This window comes from Microplitis demolitor, chromosome 6 (assembly GCF_026212275.2).
Source record: "Microplitis demolitor isolate Queensland-Clemson2020A chromosome 6, iyMicDemo2.1a, whole genome shotgun sequence".
NCBI classification, from domain to species: Eukaryota; Metazoa; Arthropoda; class Insecta; order Hymenoptera; family Braconidae; genus Microplitis; species Microplitis demolitor.
The window spans coordinates 8,607,876-8,633,255 of NC_068550.1; the positions used below are offsets into that span (position 1 = coordinate 8,607,876).

At 27.0% G+C, this 25,380-nt stretch overlaps 5 protein-coding genes across 7 annotated transcripts; 2 read left to right on the forward strand and 3 right to left on the reverse strand.

The window, feature by feature from the left end:
- Positions 1-2: 2 nt before the first annotated feature.
- LOC103570616 (adrenodoxin-like protein 2, mitochondrial) lies at positions 3-6,268 on the forward strand. Its single transcript, XM_008548409.2, has 4 exons — positions 3-298; positions 365-477; positions 5,845-5,977; positions 6,064-6,268. The coding sequence occupies exons 1-4, from the start codon at positions 141-143 to the stop codon at positions 6,152-6,154; spliced, it is 495 nt and encodes a 164-aa protein (XP_008546631.1). The 5' UTR covers positions 3-140; the 3' UTR covers positions 6,155-6,268.
- On the reverse strand, positions 2,904-5,427 carry LOC103570615 (uncharacterized). Its single transcript, XM_008548408.2, has 5 exons — positions 5,322-5,427; positions 4,274-4,504; positions 3,955-4,196; positions 3,367-3,539; positions 2,904-3,290 (listed from the first exon to the last, which is right to left on the reverse strand). The coding sequence occupies exons 2-5, from the start codon at positions 4,483-4,485 to the stop codon at positions 3,132-3,134; spliced, it is 786 nt and encodes a 261-aa protein (XP_008546630.1). The 5' UTR covers positions 4,486-4,504; positions 5,322-5,427; the 3' UTR covers positions 2,904-3,131.
- A 1,375-nt stretch (positions 6,269-7,643) lies between the features above and the next one.
- On the reverse strand, positions 7,644-17,721 carry LOC103570617 (uncharacterized). The gene is made up of 5 exons (XM_008548411.3): positions 17,026-17,721; positions 12,465-13,755; positions 10,081-10,166; positions 8,316-8,440; positions 7,644-8,240 (listed from the first exon to the last, which is right to left on the reverse strand). The coding sequence occupies exons 2-5, from the start codon at positions 13,493-13,495 to the stop codon at positions 7,737-7,739; spliced, it is 1,746 nt and encodes a 581-aa protein (XP_008546633.1). The 5' UTR covers positions 13,496-13,755; positions 17,026-17,721; the 3' UTR covers positions 7,644-7,736.
- A 1,493-nt stretch (positions 17,722-19,214) lies between these two features.
- LOC103570618 (ubiquilin-1) lies at positions 19,215-22,984 on the reverse strand. 3 transcript variants are annotated; one of them, XM_053740150.1, is made up of 5 exons: positions 22,876-22,984; positions 22,561-22,717; positions 22,163-22,358; positions 21,780-22,071; positions 19,215-20,611 (listed from the first exon to the last, which is right to left on the reverse strand). In XM_053740150.1, the coding sequence occupies exons 2-5, from the start codon at positions 22,660-22,662 to the stop codon at positions 19,453-19,455; spliced, it is 1,749 nt and encodes a 582-aa protein (XP_053596125.1). In that variant the 5' UTR covers positions 22,663-22,717; positions 22,876-22,984; the 3' UTR covers positions 19,215-19,452. The 3 variants fall into 3 exon arrangements, with proteins under 3 accessions (XP_053596125.1, XP_053596124.1, XP_053596126.1); XM_053740149.1 differs by having other exon boundaries at positions 22,806-22,984; XM_053740151.1 differs by having other exon boundaries at positions 22,561-22,749; positions 22,876-22,978.
- Positions 22,985-23,144: 160 nt separating this feature from the next.
- Positions 23,145-25,368, forward strand: LOC103570619 (pre-mRNA-splicing factor 38). The gene is made up of 2 exons (XM_008548416.2): positions 23,145-23,260; positions 24,397-25,368. The coding sequence occupies exon 2, from the start codon at positions 24,416-24,418 to the stop codon at positions 25,307-25,309; it is 894 nt and encodes a 297-aa protein (XP_008546638.1). The 5' UTR covers positions 23,145-23,260; positions 24,397-24,415; the 3' UTR covers positions 25,310-25,368.
- The last annotated feature ends 12 nt before the right edge of the window (positions 25,369-25,380 follow it).

Here is a 25,380-nt window from a genome sequence, read left to right on the forward strand (position 1 = left end):
CTGTAATATAATGTATTATATGTATATATATTTAAAGGTATTCCAAAGGCGACAGTCAAGATCGGAGACATGCGATAGTTATTAATATATTTTTTTGTTAAGTATTTATTGTTTATTTCTACGATTGAAGTTTTTTTTGGATGATTAAAAGTTACAAAAATAAAAAAATGGCGCTGATTAGAAATTTAGGACGTTTGATTACGACCGTATCATTTTCACGTGGTAATAAATTTAGTTATTTAAATAATTTTAGTAAAAGATTTACGTCAACAAGCCAACCTCTTCAAGATGCTAAAGAGTAAGTTTTTGTTATATTTTTCTAGCAATCAATTAATTATTTATTTAATTTATATTGTATTTATAGGGTTAAAGTGACGTTTGTGAGAGCAAGTGGAGAGAGGATTGAAGCCAAAGGAAAAGTTGGAGATAGTTTGTTAGATATTGTTGTCAATAATGAAATTGATTTAGATGGTTATGGTAATTATTTTTGTAATATTATAACTATTTTTTAAATTAATTAGAACTAATAGGTTTTGGTTACAATTTATAAGGGTGAGTGTGAATGCAGCTATTTATTAATAATTTTGAATTTGTCTGATGTCTGCTACATTTACACTGCTACATTTTACAAGGACCTTTTTTGTAGGGAATTAAAACCAGTGTAAATGTAGCAGACGATTATCAATTTTGTAAATTTTAGAATGAATTAATAAAATTTAAGTAGGGTAAAAATTAAAAAATGCATATTTAAATAAACGCAAAATCCGTATGTGCATTTTTTTCAGTTTCATTATTTCAATTAATTAATTTATTTATTTCACATATGATCCTGAAGTTAGCAACAGTTGACAATTTTTTAATTTTTTTTTTTTTCAACAATTTAATTAAAAAAAAACAAAATAAAGAACTAAAAATATGAACATGTAGAAAATTAAAAAGCTATAAGTGCAATTTTAAAAAATATTTTATTTTATGATTTTTCGTTTTTGAAAAAATCTATAAATTATTCGACGTCGGCAAACTTCAGTATCATATTTCAAATTTATAAATTGTCTCTTGTCTGCTACAGTCTCACACTCGTAACTTAAATTCTCTATAAAAAAAAAGTGAGATAATTTTCATATAAATTTATTATTTTAATTGCAATTTTAATTCAAAGATTAACAATCCGGATATTAATTACAAATTATTTGAATGAAATTATGATTTAAATTAAATTTACTAATTTAATATTTAAGTAAAAATTTGTAAGGATATTTTTTGTAGGAAATGAAATTCTTTATGAAAATTATCCGGTGTAATTTTCATGTAAATTATTTTGGAGGAAATTTTAATTAAAAGAAAAAGAATTCGGGTTTTAAATAAAACTACATTGTGCTTGTCACTTTTAATATAATTGATTTGCGTTCGAGACGTGCAAAATAAAACGAAATAAACAAAAATAATTAAGGGAATTATGAGACAGTGTCCCCCACTTTTTAAAAATATGCAATGACTTAGAATTGTCATGACCGTATTAGAATTTTATTAATTAATAAAAAAAAAAAAATTAAAACCTTAATAGAAAAAAGGACAATTTCGCTGGAATATAGAATTAAAAAAAAGGCTATTCGGCAGCCGAAATGGAAGTAGATTTCTCATTATTTAATTATTTCAACCTTTCAAATAAACATTAATAACAAAATAAATTTTTTTTGATATCTTTAGAAATTCTCAAGGTTGTAGAGCCAAAAAAAATTGGCAAAAAATTTAAAGTTGAATGCGAAAAATTTAAGAGTTGAAATTAGAAAATTAAAATAATTATCGGTATGGTAAGTTAAATAACGAAAATAAAAATTAAAGAGAATCAAATTATCTACGAAAAAGTATCCTTTTTTTTAACTATAGGATTAATAGTTAATACGAAATTGAATAAAATAATTTGAGTTAAAATTTCAATTATAATAGATCTAAAGGCTATACTTGAAATCAGTCATAAAAACTGTCACTAAAACAAAATTAAATTTACACACTTTAATTGAAATATTTAGATTTTATGAGTGTTACACAGCAATAATATAAATTCAATCAGTTTCATAAATTTACTAATAAATACAATAGCTAGGATTCTGAAGAATTTATTGAAAGTAGAAGAACCAATGCAATTGCAAGTTTCATTTTAGATTTCATTAGCTTTTAGATGAATCTTATACAAAGTCGATAAGTTATAACATTCAAAACATATCGAAGAAAGAATAAGTAAAAATATGAATTTTTTACATTCTGAAAATTTTGGGATGCTATAACTTCTAAACTAATCGACCGATTGAGCTCATTTTTCAACTCGATCAAGGTAGTCACTTACAGAATTCGTATACCAAGTTTCAAAGCGATTGGTTTAATTTGGTTTAAGACTGTGGTAATAATCAAAGTGACAACCTTCATAAAATTATTTTTTATAATATTTTGTAAGTTTCTAAAACCATTTTTCTATCAAAAAAAGTGGTCAAATCGATGAGCTGCATAGTGAAAATTGAAGACAATCGAGCGAGCTTTCAGATAGAATAAACAAAAATAAGCTATCTCTTTCCGTTTAAAAAATACATCCGGTTGAATCGGTAAACAATTTTTTTTTTTTTTTGAAAATTTTACAAAATTTCAATTAATCATATCTACTAAACTTATTAGTCGATTTGGCTCATCTTCGAACTCATCCAAGGTAATCGTCCATAGAATAAATGTACTAAGTTTCATTAAGATCGGTGTAGAATTGTGGACGCTATCGTTGGAGAACGGCGCGTTATATCGTATATATATATATATATATATATATATATATATATATATATATATATATATATATCATGAGGACAAATACAATAGTTAGATTTCTATGAAATCTACTAAAAAAATCACTCACAGTTATTATCAATTAGGGGTTACATAAAATTGGTTCAATAAATTTTAGCCTAAAAAATTTGAAAATTCGAGTTATAAAATTGACATGAAGATTTTAGACTACGTCATCATTTTTTTTATTAATGCTTCCATTTTTTTTTTTTTTAATTAATTAACAAAATTTTGAATCGCTCATAACAGTTGAAAGCAATTGAAAATTTTCAAAAAGTGAGGGGCAATATCTGAGAATGGACTTATTGAATAGTTTTTAAATGATCCTCAATAGATGCGTGTAATTTCGGAGTATTTATAAGCATCCACTTGCAACGACTTTTTCCAATGACAACTCCAGCTAAGTAGAATTCACTTGTATCGTGGTCTTGACAAACTAAAGAAGCTCCTGGATAATTATTCTTAAAAATAAAAAATAATGATTTATTTATTGTTTGCAAAGTAATCACTTATTATTTTCAAATATAGTATACTTACACGACAATTTAATTTTTTAGTTTCTTTTATACAATAAACATAATCAGTAAAAAGCGAACTTTTGAAATCGATTATTTTATTTAAGTCAGATGGGCAGCCTTTATCAGGCATGTGACTCAATAACTGAATGTTTTTTTCCTTCATTAGAAGAAAAGGAGTGATCTCACTACCGGCTAAAAATATAATGTAATTAATAAGACTATTTTATTAATATTTAAATGAAAAATTTTTACAATGTAAAAAAACAGAAATGAATGTAAATTTTATTAAAATTTAAATTCACTCCGTCTCTTAGAGTTCCGGAGTTTAAACAAAAATTACTTCGCATACGGATTTTTTTTTTGCAGTAAAGTGATTTCGAAGTGATGTGGTTCCATTTCAATCTGATTCAGAGTTTTAATGTGAAAATAAACTCCCCTCTGTAGTGAATTTCACTCTAAGGGGATCAAATAAGTGAAAAATTATATCTTTTGCATTTAATCCGCGTTCACTCCGCAATTTTTTTACAGTGCACTGATTTTCATTTTAAAGTATAAAAATAATGTTTATCAACAGTATTAACTAATGTCAATAATTTTAATTTATTACCCAAATTAAGTTCTACGTATCCAACTTTAATCAATTTACATTCGTTATATTGATCGTCATATGAAGTGTGTTTATAGTTAATTAATTTTACATCCAATATTTCTTCTTCTAAGATTAGCAAAACTATCTTTGAAGTTTCTGGTAATTCTACGATATTAATCACTTTTACACTCCTCACAATTTCTAATGTAGAGTGATGGTGCATTTTGGATACACCGATTTTAATTTCCAGTGATCCGGCTCTTTAAAAACATTAAATAATTATTTTAATAATAATAATAATAATAATAATAATGACTGATATTTTTTATTTAATTACTCATATAGTGAATCATCAGAAACGGTAAGAACAGCTCGAGGATGAATTAATTCACCTTGCATTAGATTTCGAAACTCGTTTTCCGGTCCTGCTTCTCCTATAAGAACAAACTGACCTCTATCAAAATTAAATTTTTCGTCTCGTGATTTAGCTAGACAGATATTCATAAATATTATGTAGACTAAAATCGATACCACTTTTGATAACCACATGATTTACTCTTGTAAAGACCTGAAAACATTTAATAAATATAACTTAATTTTCTTATAAATAATTATTAACTCACTATGGGTCTGAAAGACCTTAACATCAACTTCAAAGTAAAATTTGAACGAAACCGAACTTAAAATAGGACCTATAGTGTTACACAGTGCTAGTTACAGATCTTGTGAAAAATTAAAAAGAGTCAATCGATTTTTAGGGTTGCCTCCTTACGATGTTCAAAATAATTATACTTTTTAGATCGTCTTAGAATACACTTTTTTTCTTGATATATTTTATATCAAGATTATAAAAACCACACTTTAGCTAAAAATAATCGAAATGGAAAGTTATGAATTTTTTGATAAAATTTTTTTTTCCTGGTTTTTAAACTTTAATAGTTTTTCACAGATCCCCAAATGAATTTTATATCTCAAAAACAAATGCTAAGAATTTTTCAAAATCAAAATAATGGTTCCATGACAACTGTTCCCCGACAAGTGATCAAATTGTTGGGATCAGTTGATGGCACACTCAAAATAATGCATACAATCAATACAGTGTCAGAAGTTTCGAAATTTGTCTGGGATTTATATTATCTCCATGTAGGAAATGTGGGAGTAATTAGGGATAAAAAACCTTTGAGTCTTCAGTAGCTTCATATATTTATAAATTTACTAATATCGTTAAATATTTAAATAGACTGAAAAATAATTTGGCTAGACTTTCGATCGTAAAAACTTTTTGTTAAAAATTTTCTTTTCTTTGAAAAAATAAATTTTAATTTTATTAAATTTACTTGACATAAAAATAAATATTCAAATAGCCCGCAGTAGAAACCACTTACCTTTACGTTCTTCTTGTTTGTAAAAAATACTATTACTGATGGTAAGAATAAAATTTTAGTTTTTTATAAATACTGTTGACTTCGTGTCGATGCATAAATTACAAGTTTAATTTTATTAAAAAATTTATTATTTTTTCATCTTTTCTGAGATTAAACGAATTCCGAATATTTTTAATAAATAAAAAGTTTTAAGAAAAATAACCTGATAATTAAATAATAATTACTAGAAAAATTTAATCATAAAATACGTGACTAAAAATATTAATAATAATTATTTTTATTTCCGCCAGCGTGATGATGAATTAATTATTTTACTGTCAAATTATTGTATAACATACATTTAATGCTGCATAACAGTAAATTGAATAGATTTAAATTCTAAGAAAATTTATTTTAAAATTCTTCGATAAAAAAATTACTGTACGACCGCTTATGTGTTGCTTCTAATTTTATTAAATAAAATTGTTAATTTAATATTGATTTGAATGCAGTAATTTAAATTAAAAACCTTAAAATATTTCAGGTGCTTGTGAAGGTACTTTGACATGCAGTACCTGTCATTTAATATTTCCAAAAGAAGTTTATGATTCTCTGCCCGAGCAACCGACTGACGAAGAACTGGACATGCTGGACCTGGCCTACGATCTTTGCGACACGTAAGTACTTATTAAGATAAAAATTTGAAATAATAAATTAAGTAAAACAAAAAAATAGCAATAATTAAAATTATTCATTTGCTCAGATCACGCCTAGGATGCCAAGTTATCATGACAAAAGAACTTGATGGCCTAGAAGTGCGTGTACCCACGACAATAAATGACGCCAGAGCATGATTTCGGCCTTTTTAATTCAAATTATTATAAATTAAATTTTAATTATAGGTCACAATGTATATTGTGAAAATTAGGAATAAATTTGTAAATATATATTTTATAAACAGATAATTATTTAAATGTTCATAAATTGTCTTATTTATTTTATGAAAAATAACTTTTTTTTTTAAATATTTACATTTTTTTTTAAATTGTTAATATTTTTTTTTCTTAAATAACAAATTTTTTGTTTATTTTTTTACACTTTTATGATTTCCTGAGTCGTTTATTAACGACTATTTTATTTTATACAAATTATTTTTTCAAAAATTGACTTGGGCGTAACATTGATTGTTTTATTGATATTTTTTTTTTAATTTAAAATTAATAATAATAATATTAAAATACATAAACAATTAAGAGTATATGATACATATAAATAAAATAGTTTTTATGATTAATGACTACAGGACAGACAGAACCAATTTAATTAATCAATAATTAATAGTTTATCGTGATTCATAATTGATATATGTATATATATATTTATATATATACTTATACATAATTATGCTGTAAGTACTTTGGCTTTTTTAACAATTAACAATTGTTATTGTGATTTAACTTAATAACTTATTTTTTTTTAATTTATTAGAGTCTCTCGTGGCAATTTTTTTTTTTAAATTTCTTGTGTAGAGAAAATTGTTTTTGGAAATTTTGTTTTATTTTAAAAAAAATTTCAACATTTTTTTTGTAAAGTTTATGATGGCTGAGTAAAATGAAAAATTTTATTTTTGAAAATAAAAACTTAATTTTTAAGTGTTTATTTTTATTCTGATTGATTTGATTTTGAGGTTTTATTTAAAATTTTGGTTAAAAACATTTTTTTTTATTAGTAAAAGTTATAATTTTATGTAGATTGTTGAATCCTATCCAAAAATCGGATTTTTATTTTTATTGACGTTTAAGTAAAAATTTTTTTCCCAAAATTAATTAATTTGTTTTAAAATTTGTTAAATTATGCGTAAAATGACCTAAAATAAATTGAAATTTTCCCTATAAAAAGTATTTTAAAAAATTATAAATATTAAATTTCATAATTTATTATAAAATTCTAGCTATTTATCAAATAAATAACTTTTTTTTTTAACTAATTAATTTTTACAAAAACAATAAAAAATTTCAATTATTGTAAATTTTTTTTTCTCTAAACTCGAAGTTTTTCATATAATAATTATTATCAAATACTCAAAGGCACGTTTTTGGTAATAATTTAGTTTAATGTTCCATCGAAAATAAATAAAGAAAAGAATAGAAAAGAAAAATATACAAATAAAAACTGTACAAAAATTCCTAGATTAATAAATCAATTTAAAATAATATTAATAATTAATAATAATAATAATAATAATAATAATAATAATAATAATAATAATAATAATAATATTAATAAGAATAATAAAAGCAAAGTAACAAATAAAATAATGTATTTAAATTAAAAAAAAAAAAAAAATACTATCGCCCTTAAAAGTTGGGTTTTCAGTTCAGGAACTAAAGTTAATAAACTGATAATTACAATAATGGCAAGAATAACTTTATAAATTTAAACAAGAGTTGATAATTCATGAGGACTGTTAGTAGTAGCAGCACTACTGAGGTCAAGAGTTGCTGCAGGTAAACCAGGACTTACACTTCCGCTGGCGTCACGTTGCAGCAAATGCTGTGATTTATTAATAGACTTATTGATGGGACTTGTTGGTAGCGAGTGATCATCTGCTGGAGTTGCCGGTGGACTTGTCAAAATTCTATGATCTCCAATGTGATTATGAGCAGCAGGACTGGCGGACAAAGTTGTCAGCAAAGCTGGAGATATCTGTGATCTTATATCGTGATGTTTGTAAGGCATCGAGTGATACTGACCACGTGGGTGCCCGTGAATTACTGTCGCTGTCCCATTTTTTGTACAATTTAAATTATTTCGCGGCATTGTTGATGACAGTCGAGCATTTGATTGAAGCTGCTGTTGATGAAGAGCTTGTCGCTGCTGAAGTTGAAGCGCTGCTTCACATTGCGCTCGTGCCAATTCTTTAACCGCATTCGTCTTTTCCTATCAGTTTATACATTTTGTTTTTATTATTGTTGATTTATTTTATTTTTTAGAAGTGAGTAAATTGATACTTACTCTCTGCCATACAAAGACATTGTGCACCATAGCGCAACCGCAAAATATAATACCAAGCCCAATGAATACTGACATTATTATTGCTGGTGTTGAGTGAAATTGGATGAATGTATAAAGTATCATACCTATAATTGTATAATTATTATTATTATTATTATTATTTATTTATTTATTTAAAAAAATTAATTTTTTTTTAATTAAAAAAAAAAAGAAATCGCATGTTGAATTTTTTTATTTAAATATAGTGATGTGGGTACTCATTAGGGTGGTCGTTAAAAATAAAATTTTCTCAGACATCCCATAAAAAGCTTCTTTTTAAGTATAAAAAACACATGCCCGAGGACGATCGAAGTTCATTTTTCGATACAATCACGTTTTTTTTTAATATCTCATGAAATTTGCAGATTAAAGGAAAAAATCATAGGAACAATTTTATAGGAAATTAAATTTTTGACGAAAAAGGTCGTATTCATTTTTTTATAAAATGTGTATTTACGGAGATATTTAAAAAAACTTTTTTAGATCTTATGAATTGAGCATTTAAAGGATTATGAATGTTAAGAATAACATTTTTTCTTAAATATAAACAACTTCGTAACCCGTAACTTATCAATCATTAATGCTTGCTATACTTTCTAAATACGTAGAAAGATGTTATTTTCATTATTTGTAATCCTTATCACGCTCAATCCATACGAACTCAATAAAGTTTTTCTAAAATAACTTCATAAATACACATTTTATAAAAATATGAACATGACCTTTTTTGTCAGAACTTTAATTTTCTACAAAATTGTTCCTACGATTTTTTCCTTTAATCTGCATATTTCATGAGATATTTAAAAACAACCGCGATTGTATCGAATAATGAATTTTGCTCGTCCGATATCACGTGTTCTTTTTACTTCAAAAGAAAAAACCGCATATTTTTTCACTAAGAAGAAGCTTTTTATGGGGTCGTCTAAGAAAATTTAATTTTTAATGACTACCCTAGTACTCATCTTAATGGAAATTTACTAATTTATGAGACAATCGGGTTTATTAAATTAAAAAAAAAAAATTACTTGAAATTCGTAACTTCGATTTTTAAAAATTTTTTATTTTTATTTGTTTAGGAAATGGGATGATGTCAATTTTAATTATAATTATTATTTATTTTATTGTTAAATAACATATTCTCTAAAAAATTATATTTTTTTTTTCAATTTAACCACATATCACGAGTAAAAATTTTGGTATTTAAATATAGTGATGTAGGTACTTATTTCCAAGGAAATTTAATGGATTTGATAACTACAATATTTATTTAAAAAGAAAAATTTGAAATTGACAATTTATATATATATTTTTTTTTTTAATTTTATAATTAATTTTATTATAAAGTTAATGAATAAAATAATAATAAATTACCATTATTATAATTACTTTAAATATTTCTAAAATTAAAATTTTATTTACTGTATCCTCAAGTTTTTTAAATTAAAATTTTTATAATTCTTAATTTTAAAACTTATAAAAATAAAAAATATTTCTTGGGTTCATAGTAAAGATTAGAATTCGTGCTGTAATTTTCATTTTTTATTGATCAATTTTCTAACGTCATTTCTACAGAAATTCAATTTCTAAGAAGGCGTAACATCAGAGGGCGAGTAACCGTTCATTTTCAATATTACCCAGATTTTTTTAAAAAGTAAATAAAATTTATTGAATTTTTATTTTGATAACTAAAATATAAAATAAATGCAAGTAAAAAAATATATTTTACCAGTCAGAAAAATAGGAATGCTGACAAAGAAGCCTCCAATTGCGCACATTCTGCTCACTGATGATTTTTCCAGGTACCTGCTCGTCCTACAATACAAATAAACCCGTCAATTATCATATCATTCACTTCAATTAATAAATTTGAAGAAAAAAAAATGTAATACAAGCATCAAAAGAATAATAGCAACACCTATTAATAAAAGTCTTAGCTTGGAAGAATTAAAATTGAAATAGAATAGGAAAGGTCATTGTACCTCGAAGGGCATCAGTAGCAATAGCATCGTGAGAAATTTTTCTAGCGGTAGCTCAGATTCAATATCACATAAATAAATACCATCTGGAATTACATACGCACTTGTTATATTATTTATATCCTTAAATTAATAAGCAATCGAGAGTTAGTACTTAATCATTTTTTATTTAAGTTTTAATTAAAAGAAAATTTAATTGTCAGTGTTATTCAGGAGCTCATTTAAATATACTTAAGTACTCACATCGATATATTTGGAATTAATGTAACTCAAGTACAAAGCAACTGTTTATTAATTAGTTAATCAATGATTCAATTAATTAATTACCACTTTTAAAAAATTGTATTAACTATAGTATTCAAAATTAATACAAGTGAATTACAATAATTATTAATCATTCGTATTAATTAAAATATTTTTTAATGTTGTCATGTTAAAGAGCACGTGGTAATGAGTAAAATTAGTACACGGAGAAAAATGCAGCTCAAAATTGAATAATGATTGCAACCATAATTGAAAATTTGCTATCTCAAATAAAAAATCACAGTCCATAAAAAAATTACGATGATTAGTATAAAATTAGTTTTTTTTTATTTTAATTATTACTATCTAGATTGTAATTTTTACTTATCATAATAATTACAGTCCTAAGTAGAGATAATTACTTAAAAAATACAAAAATTGCTCACAGCATTAATAATTTTTATTTTAAGTTGTAATTTTTATTTTATTTAAAGCTAAAACGCTTTTATAACACTAAATAAAAAGTACAATTATAGCAAGAAAAATATTATTTTAAATTCTATAATAATTATCGTTAGATATTAAAAAATTTTATCTAAAATTAAAAAGTAGGATTAGGGGTGTGTGAATCTTGTTCGAGTCGAATCAAATCGAATAGTTTGAAGAATTGAATAGTTCAAAGGTTCGAATAGCTTGAAAGATTTGAATAGTTCAGAAGATTCGAATAGTTCTAAATTTTCTCGAATCTTCGGTAAATAATATTATTGCATCTGAAAAATTTAGTATTTAAGGTAAGAGATCTAGTATCCAATCATTCATGTATTTGTATATCTATCTTTACTAGATTTTACTAAATATAGATATACAAATATATTAAGTGATAGGGTACTAGTTCCCTGATCGGCTACTATTAGGTTTTTTACTTTATGGCTGCATTAAATCAAAAAACTCAATGAAGGTAAGATTCAAAAAAGTTCGAACTATACGAATCTTTCGAATTATTAAAATTTTTCGAACTATTTGAAACTTTCGAAATATTCGAATATTTCGAACTATTCGGATCTTTCAAATCTTCGAGGCGAATCTTGAATCGAATTGTTCGATTCAATTCGCCGCGGAATAATTCGAAGTTTCGAGAATTCGCACACCCCTACAATATACATAAAAAATTACTGTCACCTGTAGAAAATTCAAGCTAACTGTAAAAATTACACTACAGCTTTTTTAAGTTTTCGCGTGGAAAAAATCAGTATTTACTGATTCATATAAAAATAGTTCAATCTTACAAAAAGTAAAAATTGTCATTAGAATTATTAAAAGTTAGCACATTAGTCGCAATTTTTGTTTTGTAGTTGATAAATATTACATCTCCAATGTAATTCTACGTAGGTAATGTACATTTTAGAATGTCGGTAAGATAAATTGCTATACATCTTTTACAAAGCGCGGTAACTAATATTTACTAAGTTCAATAGTAAAGATTATTGATACATTATAATTTTTATTTCGTCGCTAGTAAATTTTATTTAAAATGCAGTAAATTTTATCATCAACAAAAATTATTATTCTAAATAATATTTGGTAATTTTTATTTTGAGTTTTGTAAAAGTTTTCATTTTTTTTTAACGTTTCTTAATTACTTCTTGGATTGTAATTTTTTTTTTAAATTTAGTAAAAATTATTTAATTTTTTTCTCCGCGTACCAACATCAGTGTTTTGGTTTAATACACCCCAAGTACCAAGTAGCTGTTTAATCAATAATTAAATTTATGAAATATCACTTGATTAAAATATATTAATGCAAGTACTCATCCGATTCAGAATTTAACAAGCTACCCATTGCCACAAAAAATTTTAAACCAAATCATAAAAAGAAAAAAATATAAATTACCTATTTTGATTATAAGATGACTTGACGAGCTTCATAGCAAATAAAAACTGTATAGCACAGACCAGAAGACAGCATAAATTCAACGACATTGCAAGCGCACAAAGTGCCAGCGTAACTTCATAAACAATTGTATACTCTTCAGGACTAATTACACTTGCGGGCGCAGTTGAAACAGGAGATATTTTAAGTAAAAAAATATGGGACAGCATTGCAAGTAGAAGCGACACAAGACAAAGTAGTCCCAGAAAAGTGAGCATTTCTTTAACGCCAGCTTCTTGGTTTTTATTATTTCCCGCATTGCCGTTGCCATTCCCGCTACCATTTGGTTGACTAGCTCCCTTTAGGCAAAAAGATGACCAGGAAGTGTCTTGGGTATGTAACGGCCCAGGACTGGTAGCTAAATGTGGCAGTACTTGTGTGTGTTGTGAAGAAACAGGTGGATGAATTGTTGCAACAGGTGCTGGTGATGGTGTAGTACGACTTGGTAGTCTTGACAGTCGGGAAATATCAAGACCGCCATTTAGTAACCTCTCGTTTGGCACCTGCGTGATCTGGCCTTGATGATTATGATTATGATTACTAAGACTATGATTATGATTATGAAATAGATGATGATGATGATTATTATTAATAGTATGATTATGCGTATCCGGACTTGCGCTATCGATTGAATGCTTTGAGGCAGAAAGTGCGGAAAGATTAAGGGAATTCAAATGGGAGTGGGTGAATCTCGCGGACAGGTTGTTGACACTAAGTTGCGAGTGGTTAAGCGGATGTCGATGAACGGAAGCTGGATTTGTTTTATGAGAAGGATGGACTGAATGCAACGAGTCATAAATCGCTGACTCGCATAATCTTCCTCCGAGTCCTGGTCCTGAATCCCGTGAATCTTTATCGGGATTTTTTCCCTCCCGAGAAACACCCCGTGAGGTAGTTGAACCAGATCCAAAATGGTGACCGATTATTTGAGTTTGATATTCGTGATTGTGGTTCCTCGACGCCGGTTGCGTCGACGGTATATGTTTTAACATAACTTCAGTACGGTAAATTACATTTCATTGGTTTTGTGACTTTTTTTTTTTTTCAACTTTTTCTTTTTGTTTTAATTTCATTTGATTTTATTTTATGGTGGGCTTAATTATTCATCGCTTTATTGTATTTAAATACATGTTCTCGTTGCAGGCTGTTGTTTTGAGTTTGTAATTTACTTCCTTTAACAGCCGGAAGAGGAGATATTGAACTCGAAGGTAATTCCCACGAATCAGCTGCCAGCATGTCAATTTTTTTCACCCTATTAAAAATAAAATACTCTGGCTTAATTATTACTTTTTTATCGTTGTCGAGAATTTATTAACGTATACATACATTCCATATATACATTAATAGAAATAAAAAATATATATAGGAGAACTCGGAGTGAAATGAGAGATAACTTTTGGAACAAATATGTTTTTTTTTAAATGCTCAATTACTTGGTTTTAGAAAAAAATGCGGCAAGTTGATCAGCCTGGACAGTAAGGCCAATTTTAAAAATTTTCTGCGTATACATAAATTTTGTTTTTTTTTCGAAAATTAAAAATTGGCGGCATTGTCTGAACTGACCAACTTGTCATACCGTTTCTTACAAACAAGTAACTAAGAATTTGATAGAAAAAAATGAAAAAAATTTGTGTCCAAAAAATTGTGACATTTTGCTCCGAGTTCCTTTACAAATATATATATTATACCTATATATTTTATGTTTGTAGAGGGTTTTAAATTATTGATAGTGAAAAGTAATTTTTTAGATTTAAAAAAATTTTTGGTCAGCGGAAATGGAATTTGGAATTTTAATTTGAGATATGGATTGATAAGAATGAGATCATTTTTATTAAAAAAAAAAAAATCTAAGTTATTTTTGAGGAACTTTTCTTAAGTGAAAAAAAAAAATTTAGTATTTAATTATTTTTGGAAAAGTATTAGAGATACGATAAAAATATATCAATACAATTAAGTAAATTTTATTAAGTAAATTTAATTCTCTAAAAATAAGTGTCTATAAATTTTTATTATATCTTCATAGTTTTGAAAGAATTGAAGTTTGTAGCATTAAAAACGACAGTAATTTTAAACAAGAATTAAAAAATTTTCCTAATACCTTTGGAAGTTTTCAAGCGACTATCAAATATTAATATTAAGACAATATTTTTGTTTTTACTATCAACTCACACGATTATGGACAAAACTATAACACGAGACTCTTAAAAAATGAGTTATAAATAATGTTGTCAATGTCATATTCTATTTCAGAGATAATTTAATTTAAAAAAATAATTTAACTACAGTAGGTTTTTAAACTTCATATTTATAAGTGACATCTTTCGAATAATTTTTTTTTATACAGCCTTTTCTTTTTCTCTGGTAAATAATTTTTTAAAAAAAATTAAAATTTCATTTTTTAATACTTACAAAATTTTCAAAAACATTAACTGTCTTAAAAATTTTTCAATTTTAATTTTTGTATCTTAAATTATTTAAAATTCGCAGAACTTCAAAATTTTATATTTTTGCACTACATCGATATAAACATACACACACATACTTATATAAACATACCGATATATATACTTGTATATAAACAAACGTCTCCCTAGACTGAGCAGTAAGAAACTGTTCAAAAATATGAGTGTGAATGTAGCAGCCATCAGACAAATTTAAAATTATAAATAAATAGAATAAAAATAATTAATAAAATAAAATTTAAAAAATGCGCATCTAAAAAAATTTTTAAATTAGTAAGTGTATTTTTTGTAAATATTATTCTATTAATTATTTACTCTGATGTCTGCTGCATTTAAACTCATTCAAAAATATATAATCTTGACTTTGGAATTATTCTAATAGATTAGATTTTTAATCGAAAAAAAAATGAACACTATTTTTTTACTGATTAATAATTCTAATTTAAAAAAAGGAAAAATAATTTTAAATTTTAATACTTTGGTTTTCAATTAAAATAAATTACTCGACAATAATCATAATAACTATAACAATAACAACAACAGTAATAATAATAATAATAAATTCTTGAATCAATAATAATATTTTTAATAAAAATTTTTGGTAGTTATATAGAAGTGGGGCTGCTAATCTTTTTGGAGATAAGAAAAAAGTATTTGAGATACATCTTTCGTTTTAGTACCATTTTTTTTTAAGCTTTTCAATTTATGAGTGCTATAGATATTTATCCAAAAAAACTTGGATAACACATTTTTTTAAAACTTTTTTATTGAAAATTACATAGTTTTTTTTAGTTTTTCAATGCTTTTTCTCTCAAAACTATTTCCTGGGTTATTATCATATTTTTTTCTCGTAAAGTGGATTAAAAACTGAAGAAAATTACGCAGGGACCAATTTTTTTTCTTATGTACTAAAAACGAACTCTACATTTCCCAATAAAAAATTATCTTTCCATACTTATTAATTATTAAATCCATCTATAAATCAAAAGTCTAATGTCCTTCAAGTCAAATACTGAGGCCTCAATATCATCTAATTATCAATAAACTTCTTTTAATTTTTTTCATCAATCCTTCCATCTGAATAATCTATCCACTTAGATACTAGATCCTCGCGTCAATCCGCCTATCCAGCTATTACATAAAAAATCTCCATATCTATCGTTGATACAGTAAGTAAGAGGAAAAAGAAGAAAGTAAAAAAAAAACCAAAGTATACGTAAATAAAAATAAATAATACGCACGAAATGGAATGAGAAAACAAGTATAAGTATAAGTAAGACTTGTAGAAACGGGTTTAAACGACAACGTATATCAGAGCACACGGGATATGGATAAAACAACGTTAAACTTACTACAGCAACGTTGGTTGCTCTGTGTATTGCTTACTTGATTGGTGATCTTACCTCTAAGCTACCCACAGGAATGTGCCTTCACATCCACATCAACATTAACATCCACATCCACTCTACTCACACTCTACAGTCTCCATTTACCATAGATCTTTAGATCGTTAAATTATTACTCAATACAGGAAGTAAAATCACAAACTTAAATTTTTTAAATATTTTAAGCGGGAAATATATGGAATCTTTGTAAATTTAATTATATTTAACAGGCTTCTGAACAATTTTATCTAAACCTAAACTAAGACCTAGACCAGAACTTGGATCTGGACCTAGACTTAGCTCTGGACGTTAATTTAAACCTAGATCCAGACCTAGACCTGGACCTGGACCTGGACATAGACCTGGAATCTGAACAAGTGTAATTTAAATTTATAAATAAAATTTATTCAAGTAATTCGTCACAGACCCAACAGCAAGACCCAAAACTTTAAAAATATAATCCAACAAAAGACCCAAACCCCAGACGGCCCTGAACGGTAACAATTTAATGGTTACAACAGTTTAAATACACCAACCGACAACTAACAGATAAAAGTAAAGACACAGTTACTGTAGGTATAGATATAGGTACAGGAATAGGAAATAGTAACATGAACTAAACCTACGGATCATTATTTACGAGATGATAGAGATAGAATATATGTATTTTCTTACCTCGTCCCACATTCCGTAGCTTTTGTATACTAACACTTAGAATCTTCTTAGAAATACTTTTTTTTTTTTTTAATTTTTAAATCCTACACCAGCACTAGCATTAGCATCACCACCAGAACTAGCACCTGCACTTGCACTTTTATTCTTTTAAATTTAATTTTTAATTCACAATTTTTTTCGCGCGTCTATCGCCATACTTTTAATACATTCCAGGTGCAAACCCGGTAAGGTGTTTAGTGATTTTTAATTTTTTATTATGGTGATGATGATGATGATGATGACTTTTAATAATAATAAATTAAATAATGTAAGTAATTATTAAATAATTTAAAATTGGGACAAATTTCAACAGGTATAAAATAGACGATTTAGGGTTTATCTTGGGTTTCATTTGAGGTCTGGGTTCTGAATGTTTTATTTGTAATGTAATCACTGTTTTATTTATTTAGATGAAATAAGCACCACTGGTTATCAGTTTATAGATAAAAAAAAAACTTTTATAGGAATAGGGAATACGGAAGAATAAATAAAATGAAGACGGAAGACGGAGAGATTTATGTTGATGTTAAATGTAGAGACGTAGTTACAGTTTGATTTTTGTTATTTTAAATAAAAGAGTACGCGGTCAATAAGAACGGCAACGCTCGACTGACGGACGAAACTTGCTTTGGAGCAGACTTTAACTTTAGCTGACTTGTGTGTATGTGTATGTACGATAATATTTGTGTGCTGTGTATGAATGAGAAACACTGATCATCTTCCAACGGTCGTGGGATTGTCTATCCCTACTATTGCTTTTTTTTTGGAGTAATTTTTTTTTTGACATTTCGTTTTTTAGGGTAATAACGGAAATTAGTTAAATTTTATTTAAAATTTTTATAAAGTAAAGGTGGATTGGAGAATTTTGATTGTGATATGCTTCAATGGAAATTTTACCATTAATAGTTTTTCATTTTAATTTATTGGAATTTGAATCAGGAATTTTCAATTTTTTTATTATTAAAAAATAACTTTGGAGTTTTTTTTTTTAAGTAAATGTAAGTTGTTGGTACTTAAATTAACGTAAATGTACTGCTCTTTAGTTTTGTATGAAACGAAATTTTCTGTAAATTCAATAGTTTACGAGTTATGATAATTTTTAGTTTTTAAATATCAAAAATTATTTTTAAAAATAAAATTTTAATTTAAAAAGAAGTATATGTTGTTGGTACTTATTTAAACCGATTTTTTATTCTCTACAACTTTTTACTGATTCAAATTTTTTTTTTTAACTCAAAAGTTTACGGGTTATAATAATTTTTAATTTTTAAACATGACAAATAATTTTTAGAAATAAATTTTTAATTTATTAAGATAAGTTTATCTTGTTGGTAGTTATTTTAACGGATTTTTGGTTCTTTACAATTTTTTTCTGTTTGAACTTTGTATTAAATTCTATGACTTAAAAATTTTAATAATTTTAAACTATTAAATGCCAAAAATATTTTTTTAATAATTAAAAATAAATATATCTTGTTGGTATTTAAATTTAAGGAAATTTAGTGCTCTTATAAAAACAAAAAATCCATTTAAACTTAAGCTAATGAAAAACTCTTAACTAATTAGTATAATAAATAAAATAAATTCTTACAAGTATTCTTGTTTTTAAATATTTATTCACAATATTTCCAAAGTATTTTGACAATGAGACATGGGTTTCTCGATTAATTTAAACATTACCTGTAATTATTATTAATTACAATTACAAATCAATAATCAATAATTAATAATCGGTAATTAATAATTAATCTAACATATATCTAAGCACTCTTGGTCTCACTACAAATCTATATAAATTTATATTTTGTTTATTATTTAATATATATTTGTATACGAAAAAAAAGAAAAAAAAAATTACATACATACACCGTCCTCAGAAAATAATTAAGCGATCGTTAAAACATAAATTTAGTTATGTAATAAACATTTAATAATCCGGAGTGCGAGTTAAAAAAAAACATATCTAAATAATCAATTAATTAATTAATGCATATGACACCGTGAAAAATAATCGTTACTCTCTTCATATATATATTTAAAAGTTTTACACATATTAATTGTTTAAATATTTAATAATTAAAAATAACAACTGATTAATTGAAATGCAAAGTGGAAATTTTAATGCCAAGAGCTATTTTTTTTTTTTTTTAATTTATTTATTTAAACTTACCGTTCAAAGTTTTTATTTTTATTAGTTATAATAATCAATGTTAGTTATTTATTTTAAATAATTAATTACAATAAAAATAAAAATTTTGAGGTAATAAAAAAATTATAAATTAAAAAAAAAATGTATTATTTTTATTATTATTTTAAAAGTGAGGAATATCAATTAATTAATTAATTAATAATGTTATTAATATTAATATATTACTGGAATATTGGCGGTTAGCTCATTGAAACTTGCCCATTGGCAAGCAATCTTTCAACAGCGGCATTGATGTCCCCAAAAGTTGCTATCAGAGCTTGAATATTAGCTTCTCTGTTAACGAAACCCATTGCTGATAATTGGTCTAATTGTGTGCGATAGCGTTCTTCAGGTGGTGGTGCATTTTGTCCAACAGGATTACCACCAATACCTAGACCTAGACCTCCACCTAATCCCTGTCCGTCTACTCCTTCGTTTGGCGAAAGCGCCATTGAAGATATAACTTGAGCCATAAGTTGGGATAAAGCGTTTTGTGAGTTTGAATATGAATCTGATGATTGATTAGTACCAGTACCAGTGCCAGTTCCTGTACCAGTTCCAGTTCCTGTAGTACCACCGGTACCAGTTACTGTACCGGTTCCAGTTGTTTGATTGGTTGTAGTACCAGTTTGAGGTGTGGTACCAGTTGTTGCTGGTGTAGTAGCACCAAAACCACCAAGACCACCCATAGTACCAACAAAATCTGGAGCTACGGTGCGAAGTTGCTCCATTCCCTGTTGGATCTGCATTATCGCAGCAAGCGCGTCGGGATTTGTGACAACATTCTGGATCTGGGGATTCTGCATTTGTTGAATGAAAGCTGGGAGCATGGTACGCATTTGTTCTTGCATTTGTGGGTTTGATCTAAATAGCGGATTTGCTGAAAGTATACTCTCGGCAATCGCTGGATCATCGGCCATGGTTTCGAGGATAGATCTAGTGTAGGGAGCGCCGAGCATATTTCGAAGCAGCTGAGGATTTTCCATCATTTGAGAAGTAAGACTTTGCATGCCAGGCGAGTCAAGGAGACCGCGACCTAATCCTCCGAGACCTGGAGCTGCGGGAGTAGCGGGAGAGCCTTCGGGACGTTCTGTTGGGCTCCATGGATTTGGGAGAGGATTCCGGTTTTCTTGGCCCTGTTGAGGATTGTTGACATTGTCGGTACTGTTTTCCACTAAAGCGGCAAAGGGATTGCGCTCGTTGGCTGCTGCTGCCAGCATCGGCTCCTGGATGTCACGGTACATACGGCGTAGGGCGCTATGGCCGCCTGGAATGCTTTCGAGGTTTGATAGTGCGCGGTCGTGGGAACGCATCAGTTCTTGAAGCATCGATGGGTTTCGTGCCAATTCCATCGTTTGTCTTTAAGAGTAACAAACAATTATTTATTATTAATAATTTATTTTATAAGATTCATAATTTCAAAATTTTCTAAACATAATTTTGATAAAAAAGACGCGATTATTGACATGGGGTTATTGTTTATGGAAGTAATTGATAGTAATGATAAATTCTATTTTTTTTTATAGAAATTAATTTATGACTTAAAAAGAGTATTGTCGCTAATATCGAAACAGACTAAATTTAGTATGGTAATGGAATAATTTAACTTGCATCAGCTAATTAATTACTATTTTACATTTCAAATAATAGTGTGTTGTCATCCGGATGTTAAGTTATTTTAATTTATGAAATCAATTATTTATAGAGAGTAAATAGTTATTTATTTTAAAATAATTAGTATCAGTGATTAGTACACTAAAAATTAAGATGCACTGATTATTGACAGGTCACACGTGTATTAACCCAAGTTATTTAAAAATTTTAAACTAAATATTCAAATCCATCTTTTTACGTTACTTGAGATAATTTACGAGCAAATAATTGCAAGTACGAAAAAAAATGGAAAAAAAAAAAAACGCAATCTAGACTGGTATATTTAATGTTTTAAAATAATATTTATTTAAATAATTAAATTTCGCAATAATTTAAATTTATAACTAATAACTATTTAAATTTTTAATAATGTAATTAATTAAAACAATTTAAAAGTTATCAAATAAATAATTTATCTGATTTAAATATTTAATTTTGTTTTAAATTATTTAAATAAACAAATATCTATTTAAATTTTTTATTTAGTTTTTTTTCCTTCGACAAATTAATAAAGTGTACTTGTTGGCGAATAATTATTACATCAGTATCATCTCAATTAATACATTTTATTAATTATTTATATTGGCTGTTAAATTTTATAAATGTGTTAATTTTAATTGTTGGTTCTGTAAAAATATTAATTAAAGTATTTCTAAAAAATGAATTAATATTATTATTATTAACTTTTAATATAACAAATAAATAAATGAAATAAATTTGTTAGTGTCAATAATTGTATCTAAAATTTTTATTTGTCCAAAATCCATACTTTACTTTTGACAGCAACAATGTTGCTGTCAATGTGATGATGTTTGCTCTTGGATATTATTATTATTAAATTAAGTCGTTTAAAAAATTAAATTAAAAAAATTACCTCAACAAATCCGGATTATTCAACATATGACTTATTTCCGGGTTACGTTGCATTAATTCCTGCATCTGAGGGTTAGCCGACACAAGTAACCTCACATTCTCCGGATTGTCCATCAAACTCTGTACCAGCGGGTTGTCAAACACTTGACGCATCGTCTCCGGATTTGATAGCAACTCTCGCTGCATTCGCTGCTGCAGGTCAGCAAAGTTCGCCGAGCCGATTCCCAAATTTTCTAGCCCTGCCAATCCACCAAGACTACCCAGTCCAAAAGGATTAGCACCAATGTCAGGAACTATCACAAACAACCAAACATAATTGAAATAAATAATTTTCCAAATTATTACCAATTTAAATTAAGCTCCAAATTAATTTAATTGAATTACCTGATCTTAGAGGTGGTGGAGCCGATTCAGGTTGAGCCTGAACAGGACGTGGTGTCTTGATCACCAAATGTACAGTTAGTCCGTCTTTAACATGATGTGTCTGAAGTGTTTCATGATCCTTCATTATTTTACCAGCAAATATTAAACATAATTGTTCTATTGCCGCGTTAAATTTTTCTGAAACAGCTTTTTTGAACTAAAAAACAAAATAAATAAATAAATAATAATTTATAAATTTTAAATAATCAAGAATGTGCTAGAAGTCTAACCCAAAAATTTTACGAGTGAAGGTAAATGTGACGTGTTGTGTACGTCACATTAATAATAATTACCGAAGATAATTACCAATAAAATAATTCAGAAATAATATGATATAAAATAAATAAATAATAACTTACGTCTTTGATAGTCGCATTTTCTTCTATTTCAATAGAATGCTTATCTTTTGGAGTTTTTACGAAAATCGTTATTTTATTGGTTGTCTCCTGGCCTTCTGCCATCTTGGACTTGTACTGCTGGTGTGTGTGTGTGATGACTCGTACTTTTTACTGCGATCTATTTTTTTTTTATTAATCTATATATTCGTACTGACACGATGTTAAAAATTAAATATAAATAATTATTATACTTATCATCTACTTACTTAAAATTAATCACCGAGGCGTCGAAACGCTTTACCTGATAAATGTTATTACTAACAAATTTTGATATACCTTTTTTTTTAGATTATTTTATTCAAATTCCGGTCTCCGGTTAGTGTAATTGAAGCGTATTTAGCTCCTGCATGTTCCCAACTTCTCGCTAGTCATGAAAGATACATTGATAAGAATGAATTCCTCATATATATGGATACATAATATATGTATATGTCATACATATTTTTAAACAAGCATGTGCTGTCATCTGTAGGGTAAATTGAACCAAACCTAGATTCGAACCAAAGAACAAATCATAAATTCAAATTTTTCCCGCCAGAGTTCGTGCCAGGGGTTTAAAAAAAAAACAATTATTGTAGTTTTGTTGAGGTGAATTATGAGATTTATAAATTACAAACAAAGTAATTAATATTTGTAATTATTACAATTGAAAATACCAAATGTAAGTACAGTTTAATTAATGAAATAATTATTAATTAGCATGAATTTTAAATTTACTTATTAAAAAAATGAAATGTTATTTTTATGAATTTTTTTGGCAGAAAGTGAGGTTATAATTTTTGAATAGATGATTTTGAAGATTTTGTTAAAGTTTTTTGACTCAATATTTAAAATTTGAATAGAAATGAATTTTTAAACAATAAAATAATTTATGTTATTAAGGGATTAAGATAAACTTTATTGTAATTTATGATAAAATTAGTTACTGTTATTAAATTTGATATCGTTTTAAAGATCATAACTTTAGTTTGTGCTTTTCCATGGTTTTAATTTTTTTTTATTGTCAAGTATTGAGAGGATTCAAAGAAATCAATTTATCTATATTATTCGCAATTTAAATGACGCGCGAAAATAAAGACGATCATTTTATTTATTTTCTTTACATAAATTAATTTATAGTTAAAAAATATATAGTTGTTATCTATATATTTTCGTTTTATCAAATTTGAATGATAATAAAAATAATCAAAATATCAGAGTAAATTGGTAGGGATTTAATTAACAATTCAAAGTTAATCATATTTGATTAACTTTGAACTGATACTCGGACAATCATGTAGTGACTGCAAATTGTTCGCTTTAATTAACAAGTTATTAAAATACATTAAATTATATACCTGTAGATGGGAACGAAAATTTAAAAAAAAATGAAAAGTAAAAAATGTATCTAGATTTCTGAAATGTTTCGCACGTCAACTAAAAATTGCAGGCCATTCCCAACTACCCCTTAAGTCACCTTTAGAGTCAAATTACATAAATTATTTTCACTTTCGTTGCGTTAAAAACGTTCTGATATTCAAGTACATATTTAATTTCTGTATTCACTTAATTCTTTACCAGCCGAAAAGAATATTTATGACCTATCAATAAATTTCATTAACTATTATCAAAAATTTATTTTAAAAATTTCCATCCCTGATTAAGAAAAATTATTTAAAATGATTCAATACAATTTGAATCGACTAATATATAGATATACACTTAGCATGGATTAAATCATTTTTCTTAATCAGGGTTAATTAAATAATGTATTAAATTTTATTTCATAATAATAATTAATATAAAAATATTTTTTAGTGATGATAAAATCTGAAAAATGGCAAATCGTACCGTAAAAGATGCGAAATCAATCCGAGGTACAAACCCCCAGTATTTAATTGAAAAAATAATACGATCAAGAATATACGATTCAAAATATTGGAAAGAAGAATGTTTCGCTCTTACTGCCGAGTTACTTGTCGACAAGGCCATGGAGTTGCGATATATCGGTGGAGTATTTGGGGGTAACATAAAACCAACACCATTTTTATGTTTGATTTTAAAAATGCTGCAAATTCAACCAGAGAAAGATATAATAGTTGAATTTATAAAAAACGAGGAATTTAAATATGTTCGCGCGCTCGGTGCTTTATATATGCGACTAACAGGGACATCATTGGATTGTTACAAATATTTGGAGCCTCTTTTTAATGACAATCGCAAGCTCAGAGCACAAAATAAGCAGGGAATTTATGAAATAATTCACATGGACGAATTTATTGACAATCTTCTAAGAGAAGAAAGATCTTGTGACATTATTTTACCTCGTATTCAAAAGCGGCACGTTCTGGAAGAGAGCAACGAACTTGAGGCTAAAATTTCAGCTCTTGAGGATGATATTGATGAAGGAATAGAGTCATCTGAAGACGAAGACATGCCACCGCCTAATGATGATCGAAAAAAATTAGAAAATTATGACAAGGATCGTGACCGGTACAAGGACCGGGACAAGAGACACTCAAGGTCCGATAAAAAATCTGATCGTGATCGAGCGAGATCTAGGAGTCGGGATCGCAAACGCGACCGTGAAAGGGAACGAGAACGAGAACGGAGAGATCGGAAGGATAAAGACCGTGACAAGGATCGGCATCGCCGCGATGATCGCGAGAGAAACCGGGAGAGAGATCGCGATCGTGAAAGACGAAGAGAACGCGATCGCGGTCGGTACTAATTTTAATCACAATTATAATTGTAATTTTATAATAAAGGATTTTGTAAAAAAAAAAAAAAAATAAATTTAGT